This window comes from Spinacia oleracea, chromosome 2 (assembly GCF_020520425.1).
Source record: "Spinacia oleracea cultivar Varoflay chromosome 2, BTI_SOV_V1, whole genome shotgun sequence".
NCBI classification, from domain to species: Eukaryota; Viridiplantae; Streptophyta; class Magnoliopsida; order Caryophyllales; family Amaranthaceae; genus Spinacia; species Spinacia oleracea.
Genome location: NC_079488.1, coordinates 99,995,915 through 100,010,278, shown reverse-complemented (window position 1 = coordinate 100,010,278; position 14,364 = coordinate 99,995,915). Strand labels below are relative to the sequence as shown.

Here is a 14,364-nt window from a genome sequence, read left to right as displayed (position 1 = left end):
CATGCCTTACTCTTGGTCGTTTTGCGGTCTCTAGACCCCTACAATTGTTTTCTCTTCTTCCCCGATCGCATTTCAAGTAGCGGTACTTACGACCATCTTTTTGCGTCGTTTTGTACGAGCTACTTATCAATATGAACCCAGATCCGATAGCCACTTGTTTTTCCCAATTCGTTGCGTATTCAAATCCATCGAATATTTCATTTGTTGCAAATAGATAACTATAATCAACATCGTCGCCACCATAATCCGGAAGTGGGGCCTATAATAAAACATAATTTAATAATTATAATCACTAACATAATTTCTAAAATATATAACAATTAAATTAAAATATAATTTCCAAATTAAATAGCAATTAAATGACACATGTAATTTCTAAATTTCTAAATGAACATGTAATTTCTAAATTAAATAACAATTAAATTAACATATAATTTCTAAAATAATGTTACTTTGCGCGTAATAACTAACATACTTTCTAAAATCACTAACATAATTTTCTAAAATAAATAAAAATTTAATTAACATATTATATTTAACTTTGCGCATAATAACTAACATAATTTCTAAAATATATAAATTCTAAAATAACTACATATTTTCTAGAAATTTCTAAAATCACTAACATAATTTTCTAAAATAAATAAAAATTAAATTAACACATTATAATATTAATTTTGCGCATAATAACTAACATATTTTCTAAAATACATAAATTCTAAAATAAATAAATTCTAAAATAACTACATAATTTCTAGAAATTTCTAAAATCACTAACATAATTTTCTTAAATAAACAAAAATTAAATTAACAAATTATAATATTAATTCGAATAACTTTACATTAAAAATTAAAAAAAATAAACAAATTTGACTTTCAGATTTACTTCCCGCGCACGGACTTTGCATGAATGACATGGGACTGACGCACAAACTTTGCATGGACGACATGGAAATGGCGCACGGAATTTGCATGGGTTTCATGTACACGGCGCAAATTCTGTGCGCCAGTTCCATGTCATTCATGCACAGATTTTGCGCCACTTCCCTGTGCACGGTGCAAAATCTGTGCGCCACTCCCATGTGCAAGGTGCAAAATCTGTGCGCCAGAAATGAATAAAAATAATAAAAAAACACAATTTTTACCTCCTCCATTGAAGCCACGAGCCGAAATTCCGGGACAACTTCCACGACTATAACCACCGCCGCAGATCCCACATAAATTATGAAGAAACTAACGTTGTCAACAACTTATTCCGACGAGATTACAAGTTAAGATACCATAATGAGTTAAAGAGGGAAAAAAAAAATCTTGCCAGAATTTCAGTTTTCCGCCCGAAATCCAAGAACCAGCCTGGTGGGGAGGGGGGTTGAGAGAGAGGTGAGGGAGAGGTGATAAAGGTAAAAAAAATGAAAGGAACAGGTAAGTTTTTATAAGGATAATTTTGTATTTTCACTATAAATAGTAGGACGACTTTAGCGTAGACGGGCGTCGAATAGCGATACACTATTGAAACTCGTCCACGTTACAATCTTGTGCACGGACTACGGAGGGTTTAGAAGTACTGGGAATCTAGCGTAAGTATTTGAGTAGGAGCATAATTGAAGCGTGCGGATCCTTCCCTTGAAATACAAAGCAGGGCACCAAAGTTGTTTGAACCGCTCAAACCTTAATTCTCAGAAAGGTAGTAGAGAGTTAGAGACCGCCCTTGTCTCTCTCTCTTTCTTTCTCTTTCCTTCATCTGCACAAACTTGGGATTTTCCTCTCAAATTTATTCGGTGAGTTTAAAGATTCAATCGTTTCTACTTTCTGGGTATGTTTATGCTGCTTCTGGTTTTCAATCAGTTACTTTAACTTGCTTGGTTTAGCTTTTTTGTTTAATTTTTACATGCTTAGATCTTTCTTGTTTTGTTATCTTTTTTATGGTTTTTTTGTTTTCTTTCCTGCAAGAATTGAAAATTTTCAATTTTTTATGCTTTAATTGATTGTTTTAGTTTAAGTTTTTGTTTGACTGGGATTAGGGTATGGATTTATGGAATAGTGTGCTTCGGACTTGCAAAATTTATCCTAATTGATTGATTTTTGACGAGGAAGTTGTTTTTATTGTGTTGGTTTACTGGGTTGGATTTGTGTGAGTATGTATTTGGTAAGGCTGAACATTTTGATGAATGAGAAGGTCAATATGGGTTATATAGGAAAGAAGGTTTCTGCCATTATAATCAGGAAGATGATTAGGAAATCAAGAAATTAATTTCCTCACAGGGATTGCTACAATTGACAGAATATAATACTTAGTTGTTAGCAGGTATCATAGTTTACACAGTCGTGCAGTGCTTCCTAAGTACATCTATGATTAGATTTACTCCTAAAACAAATATTTTATCTTCAGGGGTGAGCCCAGTGGTAGGTAATACAGAGTATGATTTAGCTAGAATGAAAGTTGGATGTCATTTCTATGTTGAATTTTAAGTTAGAATTTGGTTTAGTGGGTGAAGTGATCCAAGAAGGAAACTAAATAAGATGTGATGGTCGAGATTTTCTTTTGAAATTTTGGACTTGTATGATTGTTAAGACTTGAGGATTTGATAACGTCCAGATGTGAATTTGAAGTGAAATTTGGACATTTTCTTAAAGCACATGTTGTCTAAAATCTAGTTACTATTGGTGCTTTTGGAAGTCTTGTTTATGATCAATTGCACCGAGTTTGAGGGATTTAGAAATGTGGAAATGGAGATGCTAAATAGTCAGTATGAACTTTTATAGGTTCTATTCAATGGGAAGCCGAAAATGCTGTTGGAGTGCCTTTATATGCCCCATTCTAATTTCACTATGCTGTTTTTTTGAGCATATTTTAAAAATAAATCTCCTCCTCTCGTCTTTGCGGTATTAAACTAAATTATGAACGAGACACTTTGATGTATGCTTTTCTATTTTTAAATGAATGTTGTTTTGTTTGAGGTGTATTAGGATTTCGCTACTGCTGCATCTAAACTTGTGAATTTTCTACCTTAGTGAGCTGCAGAGTGTTGTAGAGTTTTACCATGTTTGGCCGTGCTCCGAAGAAAAGTGATAGCACCAAATACTATGAAATTCTTGGTGTCCCAAAAAATGCCACTCCAGATGAACTCAAGAAGGCATACCGAAAAGCTGCCATAAAGAATCACCCTGATAAAGGTGGAGATCCAGAGAAGGTAATTACTTACTTGCTTGCCTTAAGATTTGTGGTACTTTCAAAATATTGCTGTTCTGTATCTTGCTTCCATTTGTTTTTTGTCTTGTAATCTATTGTATACTGGATAATATGTCCTTTAGTCTTTTGGGGCTTGAATTTTGTTCTTGGCTTCTGAGTTCTTGTTCCTTTACTTCAGTGATCAAGCTGGAGATGGTTGTTAATGTGTGAACTGTCATGCTGATTTTAGATCTCTTATCCTTGCTATAGTTGTTTGAGTAATTTTGACGGTTTATTATGAGCTAAAGGCTAACCTACAAATCAATAATTTTGGAGGGCGGTGCTTATGTAGTGTTATCTATTTATCGCTTGTGGAAAAACCAAAGATTTCAATCATTTATGGGATTGGAATATTTATGTCATATATGGAATACTGGGCCTCATGTATTGTGAAGTTTTGGTGAGTGATTAGAAACTTCAGCAATTTTGCATAAATTGAGAGATAATTAATGTCAAAAGTGTTGATGTACATCGTGGTAGAGATCAACTGTTCTAATGCTAATGCTAAAGTTAATTGTTATTTAGTCATCTCTATGTTTACTTTGCATGCTTATTTTGGAATGACCTCAGAGTGTTTATATTGGAATATCTTTAACTTCTATTTTATGCTCTTTCTTGATTGATTTGTTAACTTTTCTTCCCTGCCTTTTATTTCATTTGGTCTCTCCTGGATCAGTTCAAGGAATTGGCTCAAGCTTATGAAGTTCTTAATGACCCAGAGAAGAGAGACATCTATGACCAGTATGGGGAAGATGCTCTTAAGGAGGGAATGGGAGGTGGCGGTCATTCTCACAATCCATTTGATATATTTGAACAATTTTTTAATCCTTCAGCTTTTGGAGGTGAGGATTTGCAATTCATCTATTGACCTCACTTTTACTGTTTCTTTTTCCCCAAACCTTTTCGTATGTATTAGCATCCTGTATATATATGTCACATGACCTTTCCAATATACGCCACGGAAATATAAGCTAACATGAAATCCTAATGTTTGTGATATTCACATTTGTCACTGTCGCAGGTGGTAGCAGTTCGAGATTTAGGAGGCAACAGCAAGGTGAAGATGTGGTTCAAACTATGAAGGTTTCCTTGGAGGACATGTACAATGGGACCACTAAGAAATTATCACTTTCTAGGAATATTCTGTGTCCTAGATGTAAAGGGTATAGTTCTTATCTGTTCATCATATAATTACTTCAAATCCGATTTTGATTTCTTAGTTGAAGTTATGATCTCTTTATGCTGTCTCAACACCCAGGCTAATCTTTAGCTTGTTCAATGTGGAAGTCCTAAGTTCTAGTGTTTTTGGTGGGGCCCTGGGGGGGTTAAGGACTTAAGGTTACACAATTCACAATTGTGTATTCTCCTTCCGTAGGTTATGCGTAGCAGATTGGTGGAATGAAAGTTCTATCTTCTGTTCAACCCATTTTCTAGGGCTGTTTACTCTGGTTTGATTACTAATGACTGTTGCAGTCTAGGTCTTATGTTTGGTTGTTTTTGAAAATGGACGTATGCTTTTTTCACAATGTTTTACTGCCCTGTGATAAGTGACGACTATAATTTTGTGAAATCTGTTCTCTGAAACATGCAAAGTATCATATGGAAGGTCATGATCACTTAGATATGGGATATGGGATTTTAATTCTTGATGTGACACTAGCTTACATATGAGGTTTTGATCTTATTTTCTGATCTGGGATACTGCAGGAAAGGATCAAAAAGTGGGGCATCTAGCCATTGTAATGGGTGTCAAGGTTCAGGTATAAAGATTACTACTAGACAAATTGGTCTTGGTATGATTCAGCAAATGCAGCATGCCTGTTCAGAATGTAGAGGCACAGGTATTTGATTCAATCTCTTACTTTTTTTGTCATATTCGTTCTTACATGTCACAAGGCTATCATCATATAGAATGTTTTGGATAATTCAGGGGAGGTAATCAGCCAAAAGGACAAATGCCCACAGTGCAAGGCCAAGAAAATTTCTCAGGAGAAGAAGGTGCTGGAGGTGCACGTGGAAAAAGGGATGAAGAACGGTCAGAAAATTGTATTCCAGGGACAAGCAGATGAAGCGGTAAGTTTTGCAAATTCATGCCAACAAAGCATAATTTAGTGAACACAAGGACTTTCTTTTTCTTTTAATTTTTTTTTACTGTATCTCCAAAAAAATATGGTTTTCTTTGGAATTTGGAGAACTTGTGACTCAATGACTCTATGTACGGAACTAAATTTTCTGGACTGTCAGAAAAGAAGCCGTATGTACGGTACAGCAAAGTTACCACCGTAGATAAAAAGAGTACAAAACACATTCCAAATAACTGTTAAGGAGTTGAGTTGGCAGAATGTTAGGCAGAAAGTAATAGGGACTGGTTTAATAGATTGTAAATTTCTCTTTGCTCTCTTTGAGTACAATCTCCTAGTTGTGTTTACTCTCTTTCCTAGAAGGTTTGCCCTATTCCACATAATCAGATAGAAATTTTAATTCATGCTTCCGAAAAGAATGAAGAAACTAAACTTATGTTATTCTGATGATGCAGCCAGATACAGTGACTGGGGATATTGTGATTGTGTTGCAAGAAAAAGAGCATGCTAGATTCAAGCGAAAGTTCGATGATCTCTATGTTGATCATAAGCTGAGTTTGACCGAGGCTCTTTGCGGTTTCCAGTTTGTCCTGACTCATCTTGATGGGAGACAACTGTTGATAAAATCTAACCCGGGAGAGGTAATCAAGCCTGACCAATACAAGGCAATCAACGACGAGGGAATGCCACATCACGAGAGGCCATTCATGAAGGGCAGATTGTATGTCCACTTCAATGTGGAATTTCCCAATTCCTTGCCCCTTGAGCTATCACAAGGTTTGGAGAAGATATTACCAGGGAATCCCAGGAAACAGGTGACAGACATGGAGGTGGATGAGTGTGAGGAGACCACACTACATGATATTAACATGGAGGAGGAGATGAGACGCAAGCAACAACAAAGAAACCAACAGGCGTATGATGAAGATGATGATGAAGATGAAGAACCTCGGGTTCAGTGTGCACAGCAGTAATTTGATGGTGCTGTTATTACAGATGATGAAATATTTGAAAATGGAAGCTTCTATTAAAAGTAAAACCTTGTTTAAGTGGTGGTGATTTTGAGTTTTGGGTATCTATTTTTGATGTGTATAGCTTCTACATAGTTCGCATACAAACTTGTAGTTGCTTCTATTGAATCTGACAGATTTATCTTTTGCTTATTTCCTATAATGTTATTGCTTTAATTCAAGGTGTTTATGCTCTTTTTGTACGAGAAAGGCCATGAGACAGTAATTTCTTGTTGATCACAGGGGAATGCTTGTTACTTGTTGCTTTGAATTTGTTTTCCGGCTAGCAGAGAAGAGGGGCGCAAGAGCCTAGACACTTCGATACTCCATACCCCGTATATGAAGTATGAACTCCAAACTCGAGGATAGCGTATTACTCTATTAGTAATATGGTATGTACATTTTGATTCCTTCTATAGACTTACCGAGATTAGGTTACAAGTTATTGTATCCCTTTAATTAGGGTAATATCATAGGAAAAGTTTTGGTTATTGATTTTCATACTTTTACAAGGAGAGTTTACTCAGTCAGTGTCCATAAGTTTAAGTGAATTTCGTTGATAACTTCCACTCTTTGTTCTTTAATGGTAAGTTTTATCATGGCTTGACACTTTGTTCTTATTTTCTTAGGCCAATATTGTTTTTTTTTTTTTTTTTTTTTTTTTGACAAGAGGACTAGCAAAGCCAAAAACAAACAAACAACAAACCAATAAAAGGCAAACTAAGAACAACGAAAATAAAACTAAAGCCGAAGATGAAGCAGCTGACGACGACGAGCGGAAGTGGCCAAAATATGGGCAGGACAAACCAAGCGCCGTGAGCCCTTGCAAACAGAAACCCAGGCAAAACTGTGAAGGATAACACGCAAACGCTGAACGAGCCAGAGAACTGAGAGTGGACTAGATTTACCGCCAGACAGAAACCAATCACCGTAGTGGAATCTGAAAAGATAAGAACCTTAGTGAAGCCATGCCTAATCACCATCTGGAGACCCCATAAACACGCAGACAATTCTGCTTGAAGAGCGGAACCCATTACGCAAGCCTGAGCCCCCCCCCTCAATCTGGTCTAACGAGATTGGGTCCTGAAGAACCCACCCAAGACCTGCATTATTAGAAGCAGACATCCAAGCACCATCCGAAATAAGAATAATATCTGCCTGGGAAAACCCTGGCGGATACGACCCCTGAAGATGCTCGGAAAAAGACGAATCTAGCACCCGATTCCGATGACGACAGATAGAGATATCCCGATGATGAAGAGCGCGAGCCTCAGAACAACGAAGATTCTAACCAGCCAAAATAGAACGAAACGCACCAGGATCCCACGCAACATTCCTAAAGCGAGCATGATTACGCAAAACCCAAATCGTCCAAAGCATAGAAATGAAACCATCCAAAAGTCCCTGAGGAGCTTTGAAAAGATTAGTAACAAACTGAACACACCAGTGTGAAAACGAATCCAAAGAAAAAGAAGGACAGAACAAACACAGAGGCTCCGCAGACCAAAACTGAAGAAGCAAAGGGCAATCCCTGAAAAGATGGACGGCTGTTTCCGGCTGTAGATGACATAAAGAACAAACTGGATCAACCGGCATACCCCGTAGGCAAAGCAGAGCTGCCAAAGGCAAAGCGTTCCGGAGTAGCTTCCAAAGAAAAATCTTAAAACGCGGGAGAATATCCAGGCCCCAAAAGTGCTTCCACCGAGAAGAAGACGGAATATAAGCCTCAGAAGCAACAGTATGAGATTGTCGGAGAAGCATAGCATACGCTGAACGAACCGAGAACTGCCCGTCAGGAGTAAATTTTCAATACATGAAATCATCCACTAAAGAAACGGACGTTCCAAAGCCAGAATCTGACTAGAGATGTCATCCGTAAACAGCCGACGAACAACACCAACATTCCACGCGTAAGAACGCGGATCAAGTAATGAAGAAACATGGGTAGGTAACTCCAACCCATTGGCCGAGGGCTTGAAATCCACACGACCAGAAGACACCCAAACATCCTGGAGAATATTAATGCGAGTTCCCGCACCAGGCTTCCACGCAATTCCCTGGTTCAAAACCTCAAACCCCTGGGCCAAACTCCGAAAACCCCATGACGGGCGAGACACGTGTTGCTTGTTTGGGGTAACCTTAGAAGGAAGAGACCACGAGTTCCAAATTAAATAGTGTAAACACATTTTTTTAAATTTAATAGCGTAAAACTAGTATAAAACCAGAAAATGGCCATTTATTAAAAAATAATAAAAATAGAAGGATCAATAATTTAATTCTACACTTGTCACATTAATCTTAATAAATATAACTCATGTGGGTACTTTTAGACATTTACATGGGTTATATTGAGATAAAAATTGGACAAATAAGGAAAGATTCCAAAAGGGACTAACAAATAAAAACAATTCAATACAGAAAGAGGACTAACATTGAAGAACGGAAGGAGTAGAACTTAAAACAAGAAAATAGAGCTCCCAATTCTCGTACATTCCCCCTTACTCACATCGTCATAAGCCTCATCACACTAATATTCGAAGTTCACAAAATTGCATTCGAATTTCAAACTGATTAATAGATATATAGATATCATTGCAATGAAGAACTATCAACTGTATAATTCCAAGTAGAATGCAAAACAATAGTAACATTTTGCATTTATCAAAACTTCTAACTTGTTAAGAATTCTAAATACCAAAAAATTGAAGCAAATATTGTGGTTTCGAGCTTTTATATCCTCAGCCTGGAAAATTCGAGCTTAAAGCTGTATTTCTCACTCTCGGGTCTGTTGTCCTAGGGAACACAACACCAATCTTCAGCAGAGTCAAGCTAGAAACACATCTGCTAGAAACACATCTACTGAGTCCTGCTATGAAAGACAAAATCTGCTCCAAACCAGTTCATTCCTACATAAGGCAAGGTCCCCAACAGGGAAAAAGAGGTAAATATAGATGGAAAATGGATTCAAATGCGTAATCTTATACCAAGTAGTAAGGAAAATAATTATTGTTTATCATCATCAAATCATATTATTATTGTAGTATTTAATTGTCCCTTTCCTAATTGCCCTGAATATGGATGAAAGCACGTCAACAAAATTTCTTAACAGGTTGGAGCAACTATTGATATAATTTCGCTTAGCTGCTACAAAATTTTGTAAAATTGAGTATGGATGAAAGCACAACAACAACAAAGCCTTAGTCCCAAAATGATTTGGGGTCGGCTAACATGAATCGTCGTAGGAGATCGTCATTGTCACCAATTAAACCAGAAAGGAGCAGGAAGTAAAAAAGAAAAAAACAAGGAAGAGAAAGTGGAATTAATGAAAGTAAGATAAGAGAAAAATGTATAAATATATATTATAGAAGAAATAGTGTAAGAGATAATAAAAAAATTCTTGGAGCAACTCTTGACATAATTTCGCTTAGCTGCTACAAAATTTTCTAAAATTATGATTAATCGTTCAAGGATTGTCATATAGAGCTTATTTACTAATACATCATATGATCATAATCTTTTAAAAGTCTAACATAATCACATCAGAATCAAATATGCAGATTTTCAAGAAAAATATTCCTAAATGAAACTTAGAACGAGTCTTTGTATAAGATAGGTAATTTTTTCTCAAACTTTGACGAAAAGCACACGGCAATCACAAATAAACTGAACCATAAGTCAACAAAAGTAAAAACAATGATAAGGGATGGATAAACATTGATCTCAACATCTTAGGAGAAATTACTATTAACATACAGTAATTTGTGCAAAAAAATACAAGAAAAAGGTGAAAAACATACCTCTTCAGAACCATTTGCCATCATCATGCTACAACTCTTCTTTCTTCGTACTGCCACAAACATTACATTCCATGATATTAGGTGAGTTGTTATTAGACGGTGACAACGGAGCCAAAGTGCCTCCACAATTTTCTTTATCGCACAAAAATCTCATAAAAAAATAAGCATGAGGAAAATCATCCTCCTCCTCCGCTTCTTGCTCAATCTCATTATTCTCCCCATCTGAGGGAGACATTTCCTCATCCTCCTCCTCCATGGTGTCATCCTCACCATCTCCATCCTCATGAGACCAGTTAGCCTCAATCTTGCATCGATCACAAATACAAGAAAAACCATAATCATCCAACAACCTCTTTTGCCGTTGAGGATAGCTTAGATTGACTGGGAAATAACTCAAACAAATTTCTCGGCCTTCAGGAACATCATGTATCATTCTAATGACCATATCAGTGTTTCCCTCATTTCCACCATCAACATAGTCAAAACGACATGCATTAGGCAGGCAATCGTGGTTAAATAATGAAGCATTTTGATAAATAGCATAAGCTCTCACAGATCTTTCTCTGTGTTCTGAAAAAGGCTCCATGAGTCCAAAGGCATTACACCTGTCCTTGGATAAAAGAGAAGCAGTAATTTCTAAAGATGGGGCAGATAAACCCTCGGGAAAAGGTAGTGATGAGATGATAGAGTGTAGAAAGATGGCGGCATCAGAATCTCTCTCTCCGCCATGTGGCCCACCTCCATCAAGTGATATCAGAGTTTGAAAGGAGGAAGGAGAAACCATAGCAAGATTGAAGGCAGCCACCAGATAACGAGCTTGGACCTGACGTTCCTCAGGCTGCTGGTTAACTAGTACAGAGCAATTTCTTAAATAACTAAGAGATTGGCACACCCATGGTGTGTGTGTGAAGCCAAGGGCCACGGATTGACATCTCGGGCTGCAAAAGATAGCATCATCGGGATGAGAACATGAAGGACACGCTGATGTCGCACTTCCAGTGACCAAGAGCTTATAACAATGAGCACAGTATCTAGAGTTAGAGGAGCAAATCCCTTGTTGTTGTAGTCGTTTCAGAGGAAAAGCAGAATAAGTTAGGATGGGGGAGTCTCGGAGAATTATCTGTCCTCCTTTAAGCGGCTGAGATGCTACTAGACCCCTTCCCTTCCCTTCAATGTTCACCAATCTCAGAACGGTTGACAAGGCCGCGTGATTATCTGCTACAGCCATGTGTAAAGGTATACTGAAATTTCACTCCTGCAGTCTGCAGAGAACAAGATAAAGTGATAAACTACTTCAGATTGTTACAATAGTTGGTGCAACACAACTCGTGAAGTACTTGTTCAAGTATTAGACTCATCTAGTTTATGAAAATTCTCCTTATTTTTGGTCCAAATTGAAAGTCAAGTGCCTGAGCCCTGGTTAAATTGTAAAGGGTCCGACACGAGCACTGAGGTGACATGAAGAGTCCAACTGGCAGTCAGTAGCCAATATCTGTTGTTACTTTTTTGCATAGATTTGACTTAGGAAGCTAACTATCACTGAAACATTGTGAACCTAATTCAACATAACTTTACCATAAACTAAACTATTCAACAGAAAGTTGCACTAGACTACATCATAGTCACCCCTGGTAAAAATTGAACCTTTTAAACTCCCATTAGACAGATTTCAATAGAACAACAGAATTACCTATGTAAGGTTAAAAAAAACAATCATGTTATCGACTTCCGGCACGATTGCTTCTCCAATAATTACACATTCAGAAAACCTGATGTGCATATGCCAGATTAGTACTCCGTTTTGCAAAAGTCTAGATCACCATATTCACCAACAACTTAGGTATCAACAAATTGCATATACCGACTTCATAGTGTAAAACCAACATATTTAACATAAAAAGAAGATCAAATCCATGCAATTAAACTAGAACAAACAACAATTTCACAATGGCAAACCAACATATTTGACATGAATTTCAATATACAAATTTATGTTAAGTAACCAAAAGAATTCAATTTACCCAACTGATTTTAGGTTGGGTATGGCATTAATTAATAAACGTAGTTTAATTTGTTAAAAACACATGATCAAATTGAACAACAAAACCCACAATTTAGCATAAACATTACCTAATTCAATTGACATTCAAACATTCAATTAATATTTTGTGATCAGTTTGAGAGAAGCAGAGAGTGTCTCACCTTTCTGAGCGAGAAGGGGTTTCAGAATAGTTGAGCAGAGAGAGAGAGTGGTGCGGGCGGGCGGCGAAGTAGAGGAGATAAACAGCACAAACTGACACAACATACAAGTCTTCTTCCTGATTTTATACTCACTGAAGTTATTGGAAACTCGAACTCTCATGAGTCCTTATTCATGAAGCATTGAAGCCCACAATTGTTAGGTCTACAACCACGACAAGAGTATAAACCCGGTGGGGTGTCAAACAATCACTACAAGAGTACAACCGGGTTGTCTGGATTGGGTTTGATTTTCTTTTTTAAGAAAAGGATTAGCCTGTATATTAAATGATTGATTCATGATTTACTGGTAAATTTTACCCAAATTCTTATTTACCTGGGGTGTACGATGAATATTATACACTGAAGTTAAAGTTGATATAAAATGCTTAAAAGTTACCTTTTGTATATGTGAAAGTTATCTATTTCTTAGTGATAACTTTTTTAATTTAATAAAAAATATTTCTTCAAAATTACTAATAATGTATAAAATTAATCATTTAATCCTTTAAAATGTTATCTATCAATTTTTTTTTAATAATATAAAAGTGGGAGAAAACTGGGTAAAAGTTGGAGAAAACTGGGTAAAAGTTAGAGAAAACTGGGTAAAAGTTAAGTTGGTGTACAATAAATTTATTGTACACCTTGTGCATGCAAGAACTTTTGTAAATTTTATCATTAAGTATGTACTCACTTCGTCCCAAAATTAGTCTTGTATTTTAAATTGGATGTCCCATAATTATAATCATGTTTCATTATTTGAACATAAAACACTTCTCATATTAATCCTCATTTAAGACTACAAAAAAAACCATTAATTTTTTTTCCATGTAATATATCTGTTTCTCAATGTACTTTATTCCCCTCCCATTGTACTTTATTCCTTTTTAAAAGTACTATATTCAGGACCGTCTCCGAGTACTTGGTGATCATGTGCTAAATACAAATATTGGGTCCCTATAAACTTTTACGAGCAATTATTTAATGTAAAATACATAACTATTATGTTGACTTTTTTTTAATACAAAATATAGTGTCAAATTAATAATATATTTACGTTTTATGAGGGTTAGTTTAAGAAAAGAATAAAAATGTTTGACAAAAGGGTGACTGTAACGAAGACTAGAATAAAGTGAAAAACAAAAGGGAGAAGTTTGTTGGGTTTCAAACTCGGGTTCAAAGTCCCTCGCTTTTGCCTCCCTACCAACTGAGACAAAGTTCTTTTGTTGTTTAATAAAGAAGATGAAATAATATAACCTTGTAATCTGCTGGGTTTTAACTAGCAATTTTGGACCCCAAAATTTTGCGGCCCTGTGATGTAGCTCCGGTTGGACCGCCCCATAGTCGGACTTGACTATATTCTACTTTCTCATACAAATTACTTTCTAATGACCAATGTACTATATTTCAATTTCTCACACTATATTCCACTTTTCTTAAAATTCGTGCTTTTAGTCAAACATGACTATAATTTTGGGGCAGATAGAGTACTATATAACGTGATATATTTACGGAACATTGATACTTGCATTTGAAGCTATGCTGTGCCGATCTGAAGCGAGACAATTTTATTCCTATTTCCTGCTCGATAGAGGCTATAACTCTACTACTGAACTTAGAGTGAGGAGTCATTGAGCGTTATTCTTGATAACACCGAAGGAGACGACAAAGTCCCTTCTCTTTTCTCATTTCTCATTTCTCATGAGACTAAGAAATAAACTCAAAACTAGAGATAAGAAATAAAACGTTATCTAAGATCACTTCTAAATCAGAAAATATTAGTAGCAAACTTGGTAAGACTAGACTTGACAACTTGACAATCCACTTCGATCACGACCTTGTGTAAGCTATATCTTAGGGTGAGCTTAACCTACAGATCGAGTTTAATTGTGTTTAACATAGGTCTTAAGTTATTTCAACCTGGTTGTTTTGTTTCTTGATTGTGTAATGAGTTATTTCATTCTTTTTTTTTTAATTTGAATACGATGACTTCCGGTCAAATTCGCTAT

The 14,364-nt window shown here is 36.2% G+C and overlaps 2 protein-coding genes across 5 annotated transcripts; one reads left to right on the top strand and one right to left on the bottom strand.

The window, feature by feature from the left end:
- The first annotated feature begins 1,593 nt into the window (after positions 1–1,593).
- LOC110802805 (dnaJ protein homolog 2) lies at positions 1,594–6,510 on the top strand. Of its 2 annotated transcripts, none has more exons than XM_022008255.2 (7): positions 1,594–1,778; positions 3,013–3,191; positions 3,906–4,071; positions 4,251–4,392; positions 4,937–5,070; positions 5,160–5,302; positions 5,766–6,510. In XM_022008255.2, the coding sequence occupies exons 2-7, from the start codon at positions 3,042–3,044 to the stop codon at positions 6,282–6,284; spliced, it is 1,254 nt and encodes a 417-aa protein (XP_021863947.1). In that variant the 5' UTR covers positions 1,594–1,778; positions 3,013–3,041; the 3' UTR covers positions 6,285–6,510. The 2 variants fall into 2 exon arrangements, with proteins under 2 accessions (XP_021863947.1, XP_021863948.1); XM_022008256.2 differs by having other exon boundaries at positions 1,642–1,813.
- A 2,189-nt stretch (positions 6,511–8,699) lies between these two features.
- On the bottom strand, positions 8,700–12,575 carry LOC110802817 (histone-lysine N-methyltransferase ASHR2). Of its 3 annotated transcripts, none has more exons than XM_056837477.1 (4): positions 12,487–12,575; positions 12,320–12,371; positions 10,118–11,379; positions 8,700–9,226 (listed from the first exon to the last, which is right to left on the bottom strand). In XM_056837477.1, exon 3 carries the CDS (start codon positions 11,343–11,345, stop codon positions 10,146–10,148), a length of 1,200 nt encoding a protein of 399 aa, XP_056693455.1. In that variant the 5' UTR covers positions 11,346–11,379; positions 12,320–12,371; positions 12,487–12,575; the 3' UTR covers positions 8,700–9,226; positions 10,118–10,145. The 3 variants fall into 3 exon arrangements, with proteins under 3 accessions (XP_056693455.1, XP_056693457.1, XP_021863972.2); XM_056837479.1 differs by lacking the exon at positions 12,487–12,575 and adding an exon at positions 11,808–11,886 and having other exon boundaries at positions 12,320–12,479; XM_022008280.2 differs by having other exon boundaries at positions 12,320–12,510.
- Between the last annotated feature and the right edge of the window lie 1,789 nt (positions 12,576–14,364).